Below are 18,761 nucleotides of genomic sequence, written 5' to 3' on the forward strand. Positions count from 1 at the left end.
AGTCTTTTCCTTATGACTGATGAGCTGGAATCAGCTCCCATTGCCTCTTGCCATGGTTTGCCAGTTCAAGTGAAGTAGCACTCCTGTTCCTCAGGCTTATTCGTCAAAGTATTCTGTCCTCCTAAGGTGAAGAAATGCATGGGCACCTTCTTCGTGGTAAATTTTCCATATTTGCTTCGGCCATCAACTTCTGCAGATTTTGACTCACAGCTGAGCTTGAGCTCAGACACCATGATGCTAAATGCAAACAAGCACAATAGGAAGAAAATGTCTAAAAAATCCAGCAACGCTTTCAGATTAGAGCTAGTGAATGCCAAACCTCAGTTAATGCAGAGCAATGTGGCAATAATTGGCAGTATGGGATCACATTGTTGCCATGCACCCCTCCCCCCCCCCCCCCCAAAAAAAATAAATACATTTACATTTCTGCACGAAGATATGTAACTAACAAAAGAACATCAATGCAATCAAGAGCATCCAATACCTTAGAACAGTATTGTATTTAAGAAGGGTAAAAGAATGTGCCTGCAAAATTATAGATCAATACCCTTAACATTGGTTTGCTGCAGAGTTCTTGAATATATAGTGTCAGTTTGAATATCCTAAATTTCCTTGATACCAAAAGGTTTCTGTCCACAAATCAGTATGGATTTAGAAAGCATCACTTATGCAAAACTCAGCTTGCCCATTCCTCACATATGTTGTGAACCATGGGCTAAGGACAGCATTAAGATTCCACATTACTAGATTCCCAAAACAATACGAGAGAAGGAAAGTTGCTACTCACCATATAGCGGAAATGCTGAGCTGTGATAGGCACAATAAAAAGATTCACACAATCATAGATTTTGGCCATTAAGGTCTTTGTCAGCAGAAAACACACACACACACACACACACACACACACACACACACACACACACAAGCACAACTTGCATGCACATCAGCAGAGAGCTCTCTGAGACAGCAGATGTGTGTGCAAGTTATGCTTGCGTGCGTGTGTGCGTGCATGCGCGGGCGCGCCTACTGCTGACAAAGGCAGTAATGGTCGAAAGCTATGATTGTGTGAATCTTTTTATCGTGCCTATTGCAGCTCAGCATCTCTGCTATATGGTGAGTAGCAGCTTTCCTTCTCTCGTATTGTTACATTCCAGCCTGGATTTTCCATTGTTAGATTCCCAAAACATTTGATATGTTGCCCCACTGCAGACTGTTAACTGAGCTACAAGCATGTGGAAAAAAATGTAGGTTAATACAGATGAATAAAAAAACTAATTCTGTAATGTTTGAATACAGCTTTAATAGTATGTCAGTCAACATCACAAAGTGGTATGAAATGGAATGAGCTTGTGATGATTGTGGCTGGGAAAGTGAATGGTCAGCTTTGGTTTATTGGGAGAATTTTGGGAAAGCGTTGTTCATCTGTAAAGGAGACTGCATATGGGCCACTATTGCGACCTATTCTTGAGTACTCTTAGTGTTCAGGATCTGCAGCAGGTTGGATTAGAGAGATATCAAAGGAATTCAGAGGCTGGCTGCTAGACTTGTTACTGGTAGATTTGATCAACATTCAAGTGTTACAGAGATACTTAAGGAACTAAAATAGGAGTCCCTGGAAGGAAGGTAGTGGTCTTTTCAAGGACCTCTATTGAGAAAATTTAGAGGACCAGCATTTAAGGCTGACTGCAGAACGATTCTACTGCCATCATCATACATTTTGCACAAGAACCACAAAGATAGGATAGGAGAAATTGGGACTCGTATGGTGGAATATAGATAGTCATTTTTACCGTGCTCTATTTGCAAAGAAAAGGAAAGAAAATGAATGTAGTGGTATAGGGTACCCTCTACCATGCACCATATGGTGGGTTGCAGAGTATGGATGGAGGTGTAGATGTAAGTGAAAAACACTGTTTTCATAAGTGTCCACAGCTGATTTTGTTGGATGAAGGCAAGGGCATAAAACCAATTGGATCATACCTTGTGAAGCACAATGAGATTCAAACAAAACATAGTATTAATTACTGTTCTAAAAAGTCTTTTGAAGTTTTTCACTTTGAATCACGTTGGTGTGCAGTAAAGTCTAGTGGTTGTATATTGTGTAGATCGTGTGATTGACTTATTTGGTATCCTTTGTGTTTAAGTTTGTGAAATGTCATTGATCACAGGAAACTTAGAGTAACAAGCAGTCATACGGTAGTTCCAAAGTGGATTCTATTCCCCCCCACCCCCCACCCCCCACCCTCCCTTGGTGCTAATGTCACGCAAGAAATATTCACTTATTACGAGCTAGATGACCACCTTAGAAATCTTATTTATGTATAGTCCTGATAATTTGGTTTTAATTCAAAGCTGTATGTGTCTATTTTCATTTTTGCTATCTTCAGAGAACAAAATGAACAAAGCAGGACCTGTACCTCCACAATATGGGCCACCTCCAGCTGCACCTCCAAGCTACTCCCAGGCTGTGGGTGGAGTACCACCATCTAGCCCCTTCACTCCTGGGCATTCATGTAAGTTTTACCGTACTTGTTTTGTAAGGATATGACATATCAAATCACCATAGAAAATTTGAGCTACTGTAGAACAAAAATAAAGGTGGTCAGACTTCCATATTATACTGAAGTAGTAAATGCAACACACAAAAGAACTAACGTTGAATGCATTTTTTTACGTAAGAAAGGTGTTACCTCATGTGCCAAGTGGGCAGTGCCCTGCAACACACAAATTTTAATGGCAAGATGACTTGGCTCTAAGATTTGACGTACGATAGTGTAATTAATTAAAAAAAAATGCCAGTGATTTTTGTGTAGACTGTTAGCTTTACATAATTGAATATACGAAATTTAAAGTGATCAAACAAAATATATATTTTTATAATCCATTATTAATGTTTAACAGAAAACATCTTTTAAAACTTTCAGAATTTCAGCAGTGTATTTCATGTCATAAAGTAATATCTTCCTTGGTACGTCTAATATTTTCCCTTGTGTAAAGAGGCTGATGTATGTACCTAAACATGCATTGGCCATTGGTAAGACAATAAAAATCTCTCTTGCTTTTAGACAGTCCCAGTCTGCCATTGACTATACTCATTACCAAACAGTCATTGTGTTTTGTAGGTATGTAACATGACATCTTAACTAACTGCACATGTAAAGGTGTTGTAGGATCTGTGAGAAAGAAAAATCTTTAGTCTTGACCATTTTTATTGACAGTAACTGTCAGCATCATTTACTTAGCAGGTCCTCATATTTTTCTAGAACTCTGACTATGTCACTTACTTTGCTCTGTTGTAACAACCCACTACAAATGGTACAATAAATTAATGTTAAAACTAATGTGAATTTGCTTCAAAATAACTCTTAAAGCTTGTTACAGTTGCTGGTGTTAATTGTAGTGGGTAGCTATGATGTTACTATTTAACTTCTGATTCATTTATCATCATGTGATTGTCATTGCTTCACCACAGATAATAAAAACTGGATATTCGTGCATGTAGGATCTCATTCGCACATTCTAATAAATAACAAAGACAGGTTTATATTCATTTTGACACTGTACTGAAACATAAGTTCTCAAAGTATGTCATCAGTTTTGACATAAACTGAGAATTATTCGTTCCAAGATTAAGTATTCTATCTCCGAACTGTCACATACTGAACTTGGTTCAAGTACAGGGTTATTTGTACATTACAGTAATTAAATTTTTGTATGTCTTATTAACATGATCAAGAAAATTTACAATTCTGCAAGAGTCCAGATTCACAGTTTTGCTTTTCGAAGTGTATTGACTGTTTTATATAAACAAAACCTCCGTAGAAATAAGTTTTTATAACAGAATCATCAAAGTATCTTTCTGAAACAATTGCGACAGAAAATTGTAATATACTTTTTAATTATATTTTCATTTTTAATACTAACATTTTCATAAATTATTCTTTAGATGAATAATATTTTACAATTGTTTTGAAATGTACAGTCTAAAAATGCTGTTAAGGAGAGCCAGTGTTATGTCAATTTACCAGAACGTTAGACAAAAGCAATTTAATGTAGTAATAATAATAAATATTTGTCTGATTTGCAGCTTATGGATTGGAGTGTACATCAGTCCCAGCATCAATCCCTTCATTGTAGTGTTTCCTGGTTTGCCATATTACACTATTTTGAAAATGTTGAAGATAGCTGATATTTCTCATATAGAGATTATCAAATAAGAGATGTATCACTAGGCTATATGTACAAGAACCATTTGAAGCAGTAGAAGTTTTACAATTAAACATCAACAAATAAGCATTCATCCTTGGAAATGAATATTATGCTCATCGCAAGCACTTTAAAGGCCCATTTCTTTCAGACAACTAGACACTTTGAAAACGTTGACTAGTGAGTTACTTTTTGACACTGGGCATTAATTCACCTCCATGCAGCAACCATATAAAATTTATTCCATGTGCCAGATGCCCGTATACTGTACTGTTACTTGCACAAATGCATGGTCTTGTGTCGATTCGGCTGAATAAGATCCAGCCTTGTCAAACAGGTAAACACCAATGAGCTTTTAGCCAAATGCTCCTTGGCTGTTGCCATGTTTTTGCTGGCCTCATCCTTATGTAGCTGTAGTACCAGTACTATCTAAAGCCACTTGATTTGGCTGGAAGCCTTAGAAGATTTGAAACTGTTCCTATTTAGATCAGAGAGAGACTAATGTTGACAACATAAACAGTTTTAACAATAGTGTTATTTTTTTCATTTTTGGCTGGACAAAAGAATACTGTGTGTGAGATAACCATAGAGAGAATAATACTTACGTGAGAGGTCCAGGTTGTTTTTCATGATGAATAAATCTGCTCTAGCTGTACTTGACAAATCCTTTTTTGATAAAATCACACACATAACATGCATTTTGGGATGTAAATTCCATCTAAGACACTAGAAGAAAAGTAAGAGGGATACTACATAGAATTAACATGAAACAGTTAATATAAATGTGAACATGAGGTCGTAACTTGATTGCATACAAGAATTTATCAAGATCCTATGCAGGTCAGGCTTGAGAAGGTTCTTTCAGTGGACCAGTACAACTCTGGGTAAATGGGGCCTAACAGAAGAAGCTATGAATGTATCAACAAATAAACTCTCATTGCCAGCCTAATGTAACCTATGAACCAGTAGTGATTGGCTGGACGTGTGGCACGGATTTAAGAAAGTAAAGTGGAGGCATAAATGCTGTAGAATGCCATTTTATTAATCTTAAAAGTAGCATACCATACAAATGCCCAGCCCTGCAGCATGTCGTGGTCACCCAGCAAGATCAGTCAGCAGACTGCTGCACAAATCACAATGAGATGCCTCAGTAAACACACGTCTTGAAGTGGCTGCTGCCAGAACGAATACCGAGGGTCGGCGGGAGGGACAAACGAAAAAATCGTAGCTAAAAACATGCCTACACCACCACAATTTCTCTCAAAACCATCCACAACTAATAGCGCTAAAACCATATTACTGCATGAGTGGCATTAATTAAGACAGGCCTGATACAGAGCAAACAAGAAAAGGAAAACAAGCAATGTAAAATGCAATTGTCATGAAATTAAAGTAATACAAATGCATAATAAAATTTTCAAGAAATAAAAATTATAAAACAATAGTATAAAATATGAGGCCAAACCAACGTACCTCATATTAAACTTAATGATGGAAGATGTGTCAGTGTACAAAGTACTTCACATTAAGAATACAATTTCTTTGCTTTTACTCCTGCCGTACATCCTGAAGCCCAGGCCGTGTGTACAATTTTATTCAAATAAAAGATTCATAAAGTACAACTGTAGTGGATTTAGTATGTCCCTCAAAGTCCAGGTTGTGGTTTGTAATTAATGAAGACAGAATTTTATTGCTCTCTCAACAAAAATACTGCTTGTACTTCAACCACAACTTGCAAGAATATCTTATACTGTCAGTGACTAATGAGTGAGCTGATGTTAATATCAAATGTCCAGCCAAACATTATAGGTAATAATTGATGTGGGAACAGATATACAAATGTAAATTTAATATTTACTTTCTGAATTACTAGTCTGGCAAATCATTTTATTTCAGTCCATAAGAAATGTGTAGCTCTGATAAATTGGTTTTCATTTCTTTGTGCTTACTAGAATTGGTCCTATTTTACTGACAATGTAGGAAAAGACAGATTGCTACTTACTGTAAAGAAGACATGTCAAGTTGTAGATAGGCACATTTAACAGACACTCACATACAGGTTTGGCCACAGCCTTCACCAGTAAAAGAGAGACACAAACAACATTTGTACACCTCATGTGCACACGACTGCCAACTCCAGCATCTCGGGCCGGAAATTGTGCCTGTCTGCAACTCGACGTGTCTTCTTTACGGCAAGCAGCAATCCTTGTTGATATTTCTACTTGCTGCTTCCATTTATTCATATTTTATCAACATATTCTGTGTACAATACAATAGTCATTTCTTGTTTTCAAGTTAGATTTTGTTTATGTAAAGCTGATAAATCTATTTTATTGCATGCTGTAGTATCAGGAGGGCCAACAATTGTCACAACAGTGGTTCCTGTGGGCCCACAGCCAACTCACATGATTTGTCCATATTGCCATGCTGAGGTTGACACTGCTACAAAGACAGAACCAGGATTAATTGCATATATTTCTGGTGTTGTTATTGCTCTTCTTGGGTGAGTATAAACAGTAAAAATGTTATTTACAATCTTGCTTCAATGCAATTAAAATGTGGTTATTCATTACCATTAGCAGATTATCTGTATATAAACTTTTCTTAGCAGAGACTGTACTTATTGCAGAATCAGACACTTTGTTTGTAGGTCTTACTAATTAATCATAATTAGGATGTTGTTGTAGTTTAGACTCTGTTGGAAGTAACGAATTGGAATTCACACCTCTACTAGAAAACCACCTTCGAACCATTGCTCAGGCTGTTGGTATGGACCTTCTCATTCTTTTTTCTGTGCTTTCATAGTTAGTAATAGTTTTTGTGTGCTGTTACTTCTATGTGAAAGTAATTTTTTTTTCCTTTGGTTTCAAAGAAAGGCAGGTGTTCAAATAAAGATTCAAAAACAACAGGTTATGGACCCAGTCCACCCACTGAACAAGTATTACACAAAACTGCTGTTTATTTGAAGCAAGGAAAATTAAGAATGTATCCATTAAATCAAAAAAGTCCATCTCAATACAATACACATTTACTGAACCCAAACATGAGTTCCAAAAACTAAAAGCAAGAGAAAATTACAAAACGCCACAGTTGGCTTGAGTTATCTGCAGCAATGAATACTGGGCAAGATCACAGTTGAGATTAAAACATGTACTGCAAGGCCTAAAATAATCTTGTCAGTTGACCCTTCTATTTGTGTGTCTCTACAGAACACTATGACTGTGAAAGAAACATAGGAGAAATTAAAACAAATCTACGATGACTAAGAGCTTTAGTGAATAGTCTCCTGAGAACAGTCTTAACATCTAGATTGGAGAACTGTTCATCTGTGTAAGAATGTGTGTCAAGAATCATTTGAAACAAATTGAATGATCTTAATTTGAAAGTGAAAGGCCAAGTGGGTAGTATGTACACTACTGGCCATTAAAATTGCTACACCAAGAAGAAATTCAGATGATAAATGGGTATTCATTGGACACACATTATACTAGAACTTACATGTGATTACATTTTCATGCAGTTTGGGTGCATAGATCCTGAGAAATCAGTACCCAGAACAACCACATCTGGCCATAAATAATGGCCTTGATACGCCTGGGCATTGAGTCAAACAGAGCTTCGATGGCGTGTACAGGTACAGCTGCCCATGCAGCTTCAAAACGGTACCTCAGATCATCAAGAGTAGTGACTGGTGTATTGTCACGAGCCAGTTGCTCGGCCACCATTGACCAGACGTTTTCAATTGGTGAGAGATCTGGAGAATGTGCTGGCCAGGACAGCAGTCAAACATTTTTTGTGTTCAGAAAGGCCATAGAGGACCTGCAACATGCGGTCGTGCATTATTCTGCTGAAATGTAGGGTTTCACAGGGATGGAATGAAGGGTAGAGCGATGGGTCGTAACACATCTGAAATGTAATGTCCACTGTTCAAAGTACCGTCAATGGGAACAAGAGATGACAGACATGTAACCAGTGGCACTCCATACCATCATGCCGGGTGATACGCCAGTATGGCGATGACGAATACATGCTTCCAATGTGCGTTCACCGCGATGTCGCCAAACACGGATGTGACCATCATGATGCTGTGAACAGAGCCTGGATTCATCCGAAAAAATGATGTTTTGCCATTCGTGCACCCAGCTTCCTCGTTGAGTACACCATCGCAGGCACTCCTGTCTGTGATGCAGCGTCAAGGGTAACTGCAGCCATGGTCTCTGAGCTGATAGTCCATGCTGCTGCAAACGTCGTAGAACTGTTCGTGCAGATGGTTGTTGTCTTGCAAATGTTCCCATCTGTTGATTCAGGGATCGAGATGTGGCTGCACAATCCGTTAAAGCCATGTGGATAAGGTGCTTATCATCTCGACTGTTCTGTATTACCCTCCTGAACCCACCGATTCCATACTCTGCTAACAGTCATTGGATCTCGAACAACGCGAGCAGCAATGTCGTGATATGATAAACTGCAATTGCGATAGGCTACAATCCGACCTTTATCAAAGTTGGAAACGTGACGGTATGCATTTCTCCTCCTTACACGAGGCATCACAACAACGTTTCACCAGGCAACACCAGTCAACTGCTGTTTGTGTATGAGAAATTGGTTGGAAACTTTCCTCATGTCAGCACGTTGTAGGTGTCGCCACCGGCGCCAACCTTGTGTGAATGCTCTGAAAAGCTAATCATTTGCATATCACAGCATCTTCTTCCTTTCAGTCAAATTTCGCGTCTGTAGTATGTCATCTTTGTGGTGTAGCACTTTTAATGGCCAGTAGTGTATATTACAAGCAGACCAGCCTAATGAGTAAACACCAGTGATAGGAGGTTTAGAATCTCCAACATGCCAATAATGGGAAATTCCATTAAAAACAAAGTACTACAGGAAGTAAAGAATGAGGTGTGCAGCAATTCAAGTCTTAATGGCTCAGCTGTTCAAGCAAATGAAAAGCACAGTTGCAATGACGCACACTACATTCGCAGCAGTCCTAGCCTTTAAAACTCAACAAATCTGTGCTCGTAGCGAAGAATTAACACAGTAAAAACAAGACAGTTGGAAAATATTGATTATAGATACTGTCACATTCATGAAACAGAGAAGAAATTGATAGTCAGAACATCATTAATCAGTGGAATGTGGAAACTGGATCAACAGTCATCACTATGTTGAACCAAAGTGTGCATCCTCGTCTAACAGTGAAACCTATGGCATAGAAGATTAGTCCCTCTACAATCAGATGTGATGGAAGAATTATGAAAAAGTTTGGCGAGTGGCCTAAGATATGTAGATCGATTGATAGTGTGCATTATATCTTTGACTGCAAACTAGGTTTTCCTTCACACAGTCCACTTCTAAATCTAAATGGATTTTGGGGTTAGTACTTTTTTATTTGTGCAGTTAAACACAAACCTTATCAATTGAGGAGCTAAATATTTTCTAGCACTAATGATTTTCTGACAAAGTTTTTTCTTTTGTTTTGTTTTGCATGGTCAGCAGTAAATACCAAGCATTCAAGATTATTCACAATTTTTAAAGGTTTGTAGAGAATCAGACAAGTGAAAGATGTTATTTCTTATGAAATGATAATGAAAGAAGTATGTAAACAAGAGACTCAAAGAAATTCTTAAAGTACGAAAGAATTAAACATCAAACCCTGATTCTCCACACTCTGGAACAAAATGATGTAGCAGAGAGACTCAATAGATCAGGCATGGAAAAAATGAGATGATGATGTTGGATGCAAAATTACCTATGAAATTTTGGGGAGAAGCAGTCTCCACCACAGTTTTTCTTATTACCCGTTAACCTAAGATTTAAGGTAAGCAGCCTGGACCCAAAATGTAAAAAAAGATTGCCAGGCTTTTGGGAAATTCCATGGTTTGGCAAATCTGTCCGATGTGCCAATCGTGCACGACTTACAGAATATTAGTACATGCCTAAGAGCCAACTCACTTACAACCTCATGTAATAATTGTTAGAAATATTTCAAAAGATTTATCATCTATCTATACAGTATAATATAAATCAGTACCATTTATCTCCAATTCTTGAGTACATTAATAATTCACATAATTAGCGCTCTTCCAAAAAGGTACAACACAAGTCAGTAATCTTGAAGGATGTGATATCATTTGAAACATACAGGTACTTGCGTTGGAACTTCACATCTGTTTTTTATTTTCCATGCAAACTCTACATAGTCTTGATTTTGATGCTGTTGGGTCAGTGTTGTTGTGGTCTTCAGTCCTGAGACTGGTTTGATGCAGATCTCCATGCTACTCTATCCTGTGCAAGCTTCATCATCTCCCAGTACCTACTGCAACCTACATCCTTCTGAATTTGTTTAGTGTATTCATCTCTTGGCCTCCCTCTATGATTTTTACCCTCCGCACTGCCCTCCAATACTAAATTGGTGATTCCTTGATGCCTCAGAACATGTCCTACCAACTGATCCCTCCTTCTAGTCAAGTTGTGCCACAAATTTCTCTTCTCCCCCAATTCTATCCAGTACCTCCTCATTAGTTATGTGATCTACCCATCTAATCTTCAGCATTCTTCTGTAGCACCAAATTTCGAAAGCTTCTATTCTCTTCTTGTCTAAACTATTTATCGTCCACATTTCACTTCCATACACGGCTACACTCCATACAAATACTTTCAGATACAACTTCCTGACACTTAAATCTATACTTCAGAAACGCTTTCCTTGCCATTTCCAGTCTACATTTTATATCCTCTCTACTTCGACCATCATCAGTTATTTTGCTCCCCAAATAGCAAAACTCATTTACTATTTTAAGCGTCTCATTTCCTAATCTAATTCCCTCAGCATCACCCAATTTAATTTGACTACATTCCATTATTCTCGTTTTGCTTTTGTTGATGTTCATCTTGTATCCCCTTTTCAAGACACTGTCCATCCCGTTCAGCTGCTCTTCCCGGTCCTTTGCTGTCTCTGACAGATGACAGAATCACAATGTCATCGGCAAACCCCAAAGTTTTTATTTCTTCTCCATGGATTTTAATACCTGCTCCAAATTTTTCTTTTGTTTCCTTTACTGCTTGCTCAATATACAGATTGAATAAAATCGGGGTGAGGCTACAACCCTGTCTCACTCCCTTCCCAACCACTACTTCCCTTTCGTGTCCCTTGGCTCTTATAACTGCCATCTGGTTTCTGTGCAAATTGTAAATAGCCTTTTGCTCCTTGTATTTTACTCCTGCCGCCTTCAGAATTTGAAAGAGAGTATTCCAGTCAACATTGTCAAAAGCTTTCTCTAAGTCTACAAATGCTAGAAACTTAGGTTTACCTTTCCTTGATCTATTTTCTAAGATAAGTCATAGGGTCAGTATTGCCTCATGTGTTCCAACGTTTCTACGGAATCCAAACTGATCTTCCCCGAGTTCGGCTTCTACCAGTTTTTCCATTCGTCTGTAAAGAATTCACGTTACTATTTTCCAGCTGTGACTCATTAAACTGATAGTTCAGTAATTTTCACATCTGTCAACACCTGCTTTCTTTGGGATTGGAATTATTATGTTCTTCTTGAAGTCTGAGGGTATTTCGCTGTCTCATACATCTTGCTTACCAGATGGTAGAGTTTTGTTAGGCCTGGCTCTCCCCAGGCTGTCAGTAGTTCCAATGGAATGTTATCTACTCCCGGGGCCTTGTTTCGAGTCGGGTCTTTCAGTGATCTCTCAAACTCTTCACACAATATCATATCTCCCATTTCATTTTCATCTACATCCTCTTCCATTTCCATAATATTGTCCTCAAGAACATCACCCCTGTATAGACCCTCTATATACTCCTTCCACCTTTCTGCTTTCCCTTCTTTGCTTAGAACTGGGTTTCCATCTGAGATCTTGATATTCATGCAAGTGGTTCTCTTTTCTCCAAAGGTCTCTCTAATTTTCCTGTAGACAGTATCTATCTTACCCCTAGTGAGATAAGCCTCTACATCCTCACATTTGTCCTCTAGCCATCCCTGCTTAGCCATTTTGCACTTCCTGTCAATCTCATGTTCGAGATGTTTGTGTTCCTTTTTGCCTGCTTCATTTACTGCAGGGCTTCACAACATACGTGCTCGCGGAGCAAGCTGTGAGCAGCAAGGTGCGAGCACGGAGCAGTGTGAGCACGCTACCCCCACTATCGGACCAGAGCAGAGAGTGGGGAGAGTCACGTGGGGCACACAACAGCTGCCGCCAGTTCAATGTAAATCCGCGGCCACCTGCAGGGATATCACTCACGAATTATTACTGTGACTAATGAAACAAATAAAGGAGAATATACACGTGCCACATAATTTTATTAGCTTAGTGTATGCCTCTACATTCGTATTAATTTGTGAACTGTTACACAATAAAAGGTGTCACTGAAGTGTGGGATTCTCTGTTATCTTGTACTTTTTGCCCTTTACAATTGCGTCTATGTTCGGAGTAATTGTTCTTGTGCATCGTAGGCGCAGCGTGCAGTTTAAATTTCGATCAGACAATGCGTTTCTCAGGCGCGTCTTGTTACATTTCATTGCAGAGAACAGTTGTTCACAAACATACATGGAACCGAACATTGATATTATTGTAGCTGCCAGTTTGTGCAAATGAGGAAATCTATCCTGAGGGAAGTGTCTGTAAAATTCCAAAATGTTTTTCTTGTTCTGAAATTTGTCTCTGTAGTCTCTGTCACACTACAGGTCAATAATTTCTAGTTGCAGCTCAGGACGAATCTCTTCAATATTCGCTGAATATGGAGAGGCGAACAGATCAGAATCACTGTCTAGTGCTGTCAGATCTTGAAAGCGTTGATCAAATTCTTCGTTAAGGGCAACTAAACTATGTGAATAACGTTCACAGTCTTTGTGAACATCTTGCATGGATGATAATTTAGGAAAATGAGCTAGATTTCCTGTTTCCAGCTGACTCACCCAAAGTGTCAATTTCATTTTAAAAGCTCGTATTCGATCTATGAAATGAGTAATTAGCAGATCTTTACCTTGTAGTGAAATGTTCAAAGCATTCAGATGGCTAGTTAAATCTGCTAAGAACGTGAGATCACGTTTCCATGAAGGCTCTTTCAATTCAGGAACACACATGTTATTTATTTCCATGAACATATTTATCTCATCTAATAGGCAAAAATTCGATTTAATAATTCACCACGACTAAGCCAGCGGACCTCGCTGTAATAAGGCAGGCTACCATACTGGCTTTCTACATCCTCAAGAAAGCTTTTAAATTGTCTGTGTTGTAGCCCATGCTTCCTTATATAATTGGTTGTACGAACAACACCACTCATCACATTTTTTAGAGCGATACTCTTTGCACGTAAGTTTTCCTGGTGGATCACACAGTGAACGCCCCTTATTTCATTTGGCACGGTCAGTTTTTGCATTTTCTCCTTCAACAGCGCAACGAAACCTAATTTTTTCCCTGTCATCGCTGGTGCACTGTCTGTAGACACTGAAACTAAAGAATTCCACGACAATCCTATATTTTCAACACTTTCTTCAACACTACTTCAAATATCACCTCCGGTTGTAGTGTTCTTCATGGCTACTACATCGAGGAGCTCCTTCGTCACCTGAAGATCTCTATTAACACCTCTAATAAATATGGAAAGCTGCGCTGTTCCAGTGATATCAACACTTTCGTCCAGAGCTAGAGAATACGCCATAAAATCTTTATAGATATTTGCAAGCTGGCTCTGGACATCGGCTGCCATGTCCTGTATGCGACGCAGAACGGTCATGTCAGATAATGGCACAATCCGAAACTGTTCAACTTGAGATGGACACAAATGGTCCGCTGCAACTACCAAACATCTTTTATTAAATCGCCATCAGTGAAGAGGCGCAGGGATTTTGCTAAAAACAAAGCAATTTTGTAGCTCACTCTGAGAGCTGCCTCAGTTGATTTTTCTTCGTCATCCAGATCTTCTTCGGATAGCTTCCTTTTAAGTTTAATAACTTCCTGTGCACGATCTGGTCCATCACATTTTCCACTTCCGTAGTCTTTCGCGTGGTATGACATATAATGTGGCTGCAAATTAAATTTCCTAAAAGAATTCAGCGTTTTGTGACATACTAAACATTTTGCAACACCATCTTTTTCTGTAAACAGATACAATTCCTCCCAACGGGGGTTGAACTGTGAAAGCATGGTTGGGGTTACACAACGGCGACTTGACATGATTCTTAACCAGCGAAGTGATTGTTAGAGCTGATTGTAGTACTTTTAACGTTACACAGTCGGCGCGGATTCATTAGGCACGCTGCGGTCCTATTCATATGTGTGCGCGCATTTCCCCTCCCTCCCCTCCCTCCCTACTCTGCGACCTTGCACCTGCTCGCGAGCACATGCCTGAGCAGACGCGAGTACTCACGCTCAAAACTGGCCAGTTGTTAAGCCCTGATTTACTGCATTTTTATATTTTCTCCTTTCATCAATGAAATTCAATATTTCTTCTGTTACCCAAGGGTTTCTAATAGCCCTCATCTTTTTACCTACTTGATCCTCTGGTGCCTTCACTACTTCAGCCCTCAAAGCTACCCATTCTTCTTCTACTTATTTCATTCCCCAATTCCTGTCAATTGTTCCCTTATGCTGTCCCAGAAACTCTGTACGACATCTAGTTTATTCAATTAATCCAGGTCCCATCTCCTTAAATTCCCACCTGTTTGCAGTTTCTTCAGTTTTAATCTACAGTTCATAACCAATAGATTGTGGTCAGAGGCCATATCTGCCCCTGGAAATGTCTTACAATTTAAAATCTGTTTCTTAAGTCTCTGTCTTACCATTATATAATCAATGAGATACCTTCTAGTATCTCCAGGATTCTTCCATGTATACAACCTTCTTTCATGATTCTTGAAGCAAGTGTTAGCTATGATTAAGTTGTGCTCTGTGCAAAATTCTACCAGGTGGCTTCCTCTTTCATTTCTTACCCCCAATCCATATTCACCGTCTACGTTTCCTATTCTCCTTTTTCCTACTATCTAATTCGTCACTCATGGCTATTAAATTTTCATCTCCCTTCACTACCTGAATAATTTCTTTTATCTCATCATACATTTCATCAATTTCTTCGGCACCTGCAGTGCTAGTTGGCATATAAACTTGTACTATTGTGGTAGGTGTGGGCTTTGTATCTATCTTGGCCTCAATAATGCATTCACTATGCTGTTTGTAGTAGCTTACCTGCATTCCTATTTTTTTGATTCATTATGAAACCTACTCCTGCATTACCCCTATTTGATTTTGTATTTATAACCCTGTATTCACCTGACCAAAAGTCTTGTTCCTCCTGCCACTGAACTTCACTAATTCCCACTATATCTAACTTTATCCTATCCATTTCCCTTTCTAAATTTTCTAACCTACTTGCTCAATTAAGGGATCTGACATTCCATGCTCCGATCTGTAGAATGCTAGTTTTCTTTTTCCTGATAACAACGTACTCCTGAGCAGTCCCCGCCCGGAGATATGAATGGGGGACTATTTTACCTCCGGAATATTTTACCCAAGAGGACACCATCATCATTTAACCATACAGTAAAGCTTCATGCCCTCGGGGAAAAATGAAAATGAGCCCAGTGTTTCATGTGCAGTCTCTCTCGTAAATCTCTGTATGAAACTCGTCCTCATCGTTTATTATTTGTTTTTGGTACATTCTTCAGTAATGGAAGAGTCATTTCAATTCATTTCAATCCTATAATCACTGTAACTCTGCTTTTTCAAATTATTTATTTTGTTGCACAAAAGGTACAAATCGAGAAGACCAGTATAGCAAATTGATAAAAGAAAATTTTTTGATGTCCTTTCATAAATTTTCTCATGATTGGTCTTCCCGATCAGTTCCAATCATTTCCTTGTTGTACCCAATAACACAACTCAGTTTTGAAGTATTACTGGACCCTTGTGTGTTCATTTCTACTGTTTTGTGTTTTGTCATCATAATATGAACAGCTTGCTTACCTTTCCATTTTACAGCGAATATTCAATTTCTGCTCATAATTCAGTATTCCCCTCCTCTTTAACCTTACTTTACAAAAAATTCTTTCCGCAAATTCTTTCTATTCGCATGCCAATGACATTTGTTTTATAACTGTGCAATATTGCCATAAATAACTGCGGTCAAGAGTACCAAAGGTATAAATTGTGTCCTCAGTATAATACTGACAATGATAGCTTTTTGTGCAACACTTTAAGATGAGATGCTATCATCACATTTTATCATATTGTGGCCTGCATGTATTTTAGAGTCGTAGCAATAACCTGAATGTGACTCTCATAATTTGTAAAATTTAATATTGAATCATGCCCATTTTTATGGACTGAATTGTTTGTAAGGTATGCGTCCTTTAAATTGTGTGATCGATTTATCGATAATGGTGTCCCTTCTCATTATATTCAGTTATTTAAATGTTTGAATCATATACTTGATCACAGATCTTATTTTGCTCAATTTGTCCGTATTGGTGGCCAGATCATCATTTGCAAAGAGCAAACATTTTGTAATTTGTGGCCATTGTTGTTCTAAAAATTGGTGTTTCTGTAACACCCTTCTTCGACCAATTCAGTGGAGTTCATATTTCTTTCCAAATCCAGGGCTCTGGTAGTTGATCTTTGTTGGCAGTATCATCTTCAGTAACTACGTAATTGCCTGCGTTTTTGTCATACAGGATGTATGATGTCACTAGTATTATTGTCAATAGCTGAAGTATCAACATAATGCTCACTGTTGTCATCAAAACACTTAGGTTTTGAAAATATTTTATGGGGACACATTCCTAATATTTGAGAACATATGTTTTGACATGGCAACACAACCAAGAATAACATGTAACTGAGGGTGATACAAAGAGATAGTAAGAATAAAAATTATCATGAGTCAAATTGTTGTACTGTGGGCCAGGCCTGTGAAGTTGACCTGTAGCCCAGTCAATGTACCACAGGCGAGGCTCATAATCATCTTGTGGCCCAAATAGTGGCCCATGAGTCTGATAAACAGTTGCAGGTTAACAGGTGTCCAACAAGCGCTTTGAACAAATAAGGCCAGAAGGAAATTTCTCAGGGTACAAACGCATCCTCTGACGTTAGAGATTATTCAGTAGTAAGTCATATCCCACATTCCAGAAGCTAGTAGCTACAAATGGAACAAAACTGTGTTAAGTGCATACTTGTCAGATACTGTAAAATCCCATTCGACGAAGAATTATAAGAGCCAGGGATGTAATCTTTTTAAAAAAATCAGAAGATTAATAATAAGCCAGCTTTACTTAAATGTATCCTTTTGTATTTGTCATTTGTAGGCAGTTTTTTGAACTGCAAAAAGCGTATGACACTACCTGATGCCGCCATATCCTGTTGACACTATGAATGGGGCTTCAGTGCCTCCTTGCACCCTTTTCTCTCAAGATACTCTGCAAACCACAGCTGAAGGGCAACAGATAGATTCCATATTTTTTGATTTTTCGAAAGCATGTGACACAGTGCCACACTGTAGATGGTTCACACAAAGGGCAGCCTTACAGAATGGGTCCCAGATGTGTAAGCAGTTCAAAGACTTTTTAAGTAATAAAACCTAGTAAACTGTCGTGGACAGCAAGTGCTCTTCAGACACAAGGTGTTAACACATTCGGATGATGCCAGATACTTATAAAAGCCGAAACTCACACACATACATAACAATAGGAGTGCCGCCTCTTATCTTAGTAAAACTGCTGTTCTCATAGTCCTTCACCCTTCAAATGCACCACACATTGTGCTGTTCAATAGTGTTTCTCTAATATGTGTGATGTAGCTGTACCCAGCCAAGAATGTTTTCCATCTCCTTTTGACTGTGGTGTGTTATAGTTGCAGCCTTTGGCTGGAATAATAGCTTCATGGTTGTTTTTTTAATTACTGGCAAATGGGATTTTAAATGACACTAAAACTGGATTTTAAGACTAATAAGTCTATCTATAAAGTTATTTGTTCTTTTATTTTGCTATAAAAAAGGAAGATCTTTTCTAATGTTGGTAGTCCATCTGCAAACATGTTTCACTGAAGTTTAGTACAGCCACCATATATAAAATATTTAACAGAAGTTAAAATTTGAAATATCTTCTTTAAAATGCTAGATAAGGGAAATCTAAAAATACCACAGTGCGTGGAAAGCTTGGGGTGCTATATTATTGAAACAGATTCTGGAAATATGGCATGGTATAAGCTTGAGTGGTTTTTTGTATCTGGATATTACTAAAAATCTTCTAAATTACAGAATCTTGAAAGGAACAAATTGGTTTCTTGGACTCAGCAAAATCAGCTAGAAAACTGGCTAGATGATTGGTTCTGATGACTAATTTTGACTTTTAGATTTTGCAGTTCTAAAAAACAAAAAAAAGTTGATGGTTGTTCATAGCATGTTAGGTTGTCTGGAACCTGCTTTGTTTTATATTGTTTATTGGACTGCAAGTTTTTGCAGCTTCTCAGGTGCCATACATGCACATTGATATTCATACTCTGGAAACCACTGTGAAGTTCATGACAGAGGGTACTTTCCATTGCACCACGTA

General features: G+C 38.3%; 1 protein-coding gene across 1 annotated transcript in view; it reads left to right on the top strand.

Annotated features, from left to right (window-relative positions):
* The window catches only part of LOC124612343 (LITAF domain-containing protein), a 59,718-nt gene that overhangs the window by 16,008 nt on the left and 24,949 nt on the right, over window positions 1–18,761 (top strand). The window contains exons 2-3 of the mRNA XM_047140497.1: window positions 2,388–2,513; window positions 6,553–6,709. Of these exons, the coding sequence (XP_046996453.1) occupies window positions 2,396–2,513; window positions 6,553–6,709 (275 nt within the window). The 5' untranslated portion in view covers window positions 2,388–2,395. The remainder of the gene's footprint in view (window positions 1–2,387; window positions 2,514–6,552; window positions 6,710–18,761) is intronic.

The sequence above is a fragment of the Schistocerca americana genome, chromosome 4 (genome assembly GCF_021461395.2).
Source record: "Schistocerca americana isolate TAMUIC-IGC-003095 chromosome 4, iqSchAmer2.1, whole genome shotgun sequence".
NCBI lineage: Eukaryota > Metazoa > Arthropoda > Insecta > Orthoptera > Acrididae > Schistocerca > Schistocerca americana.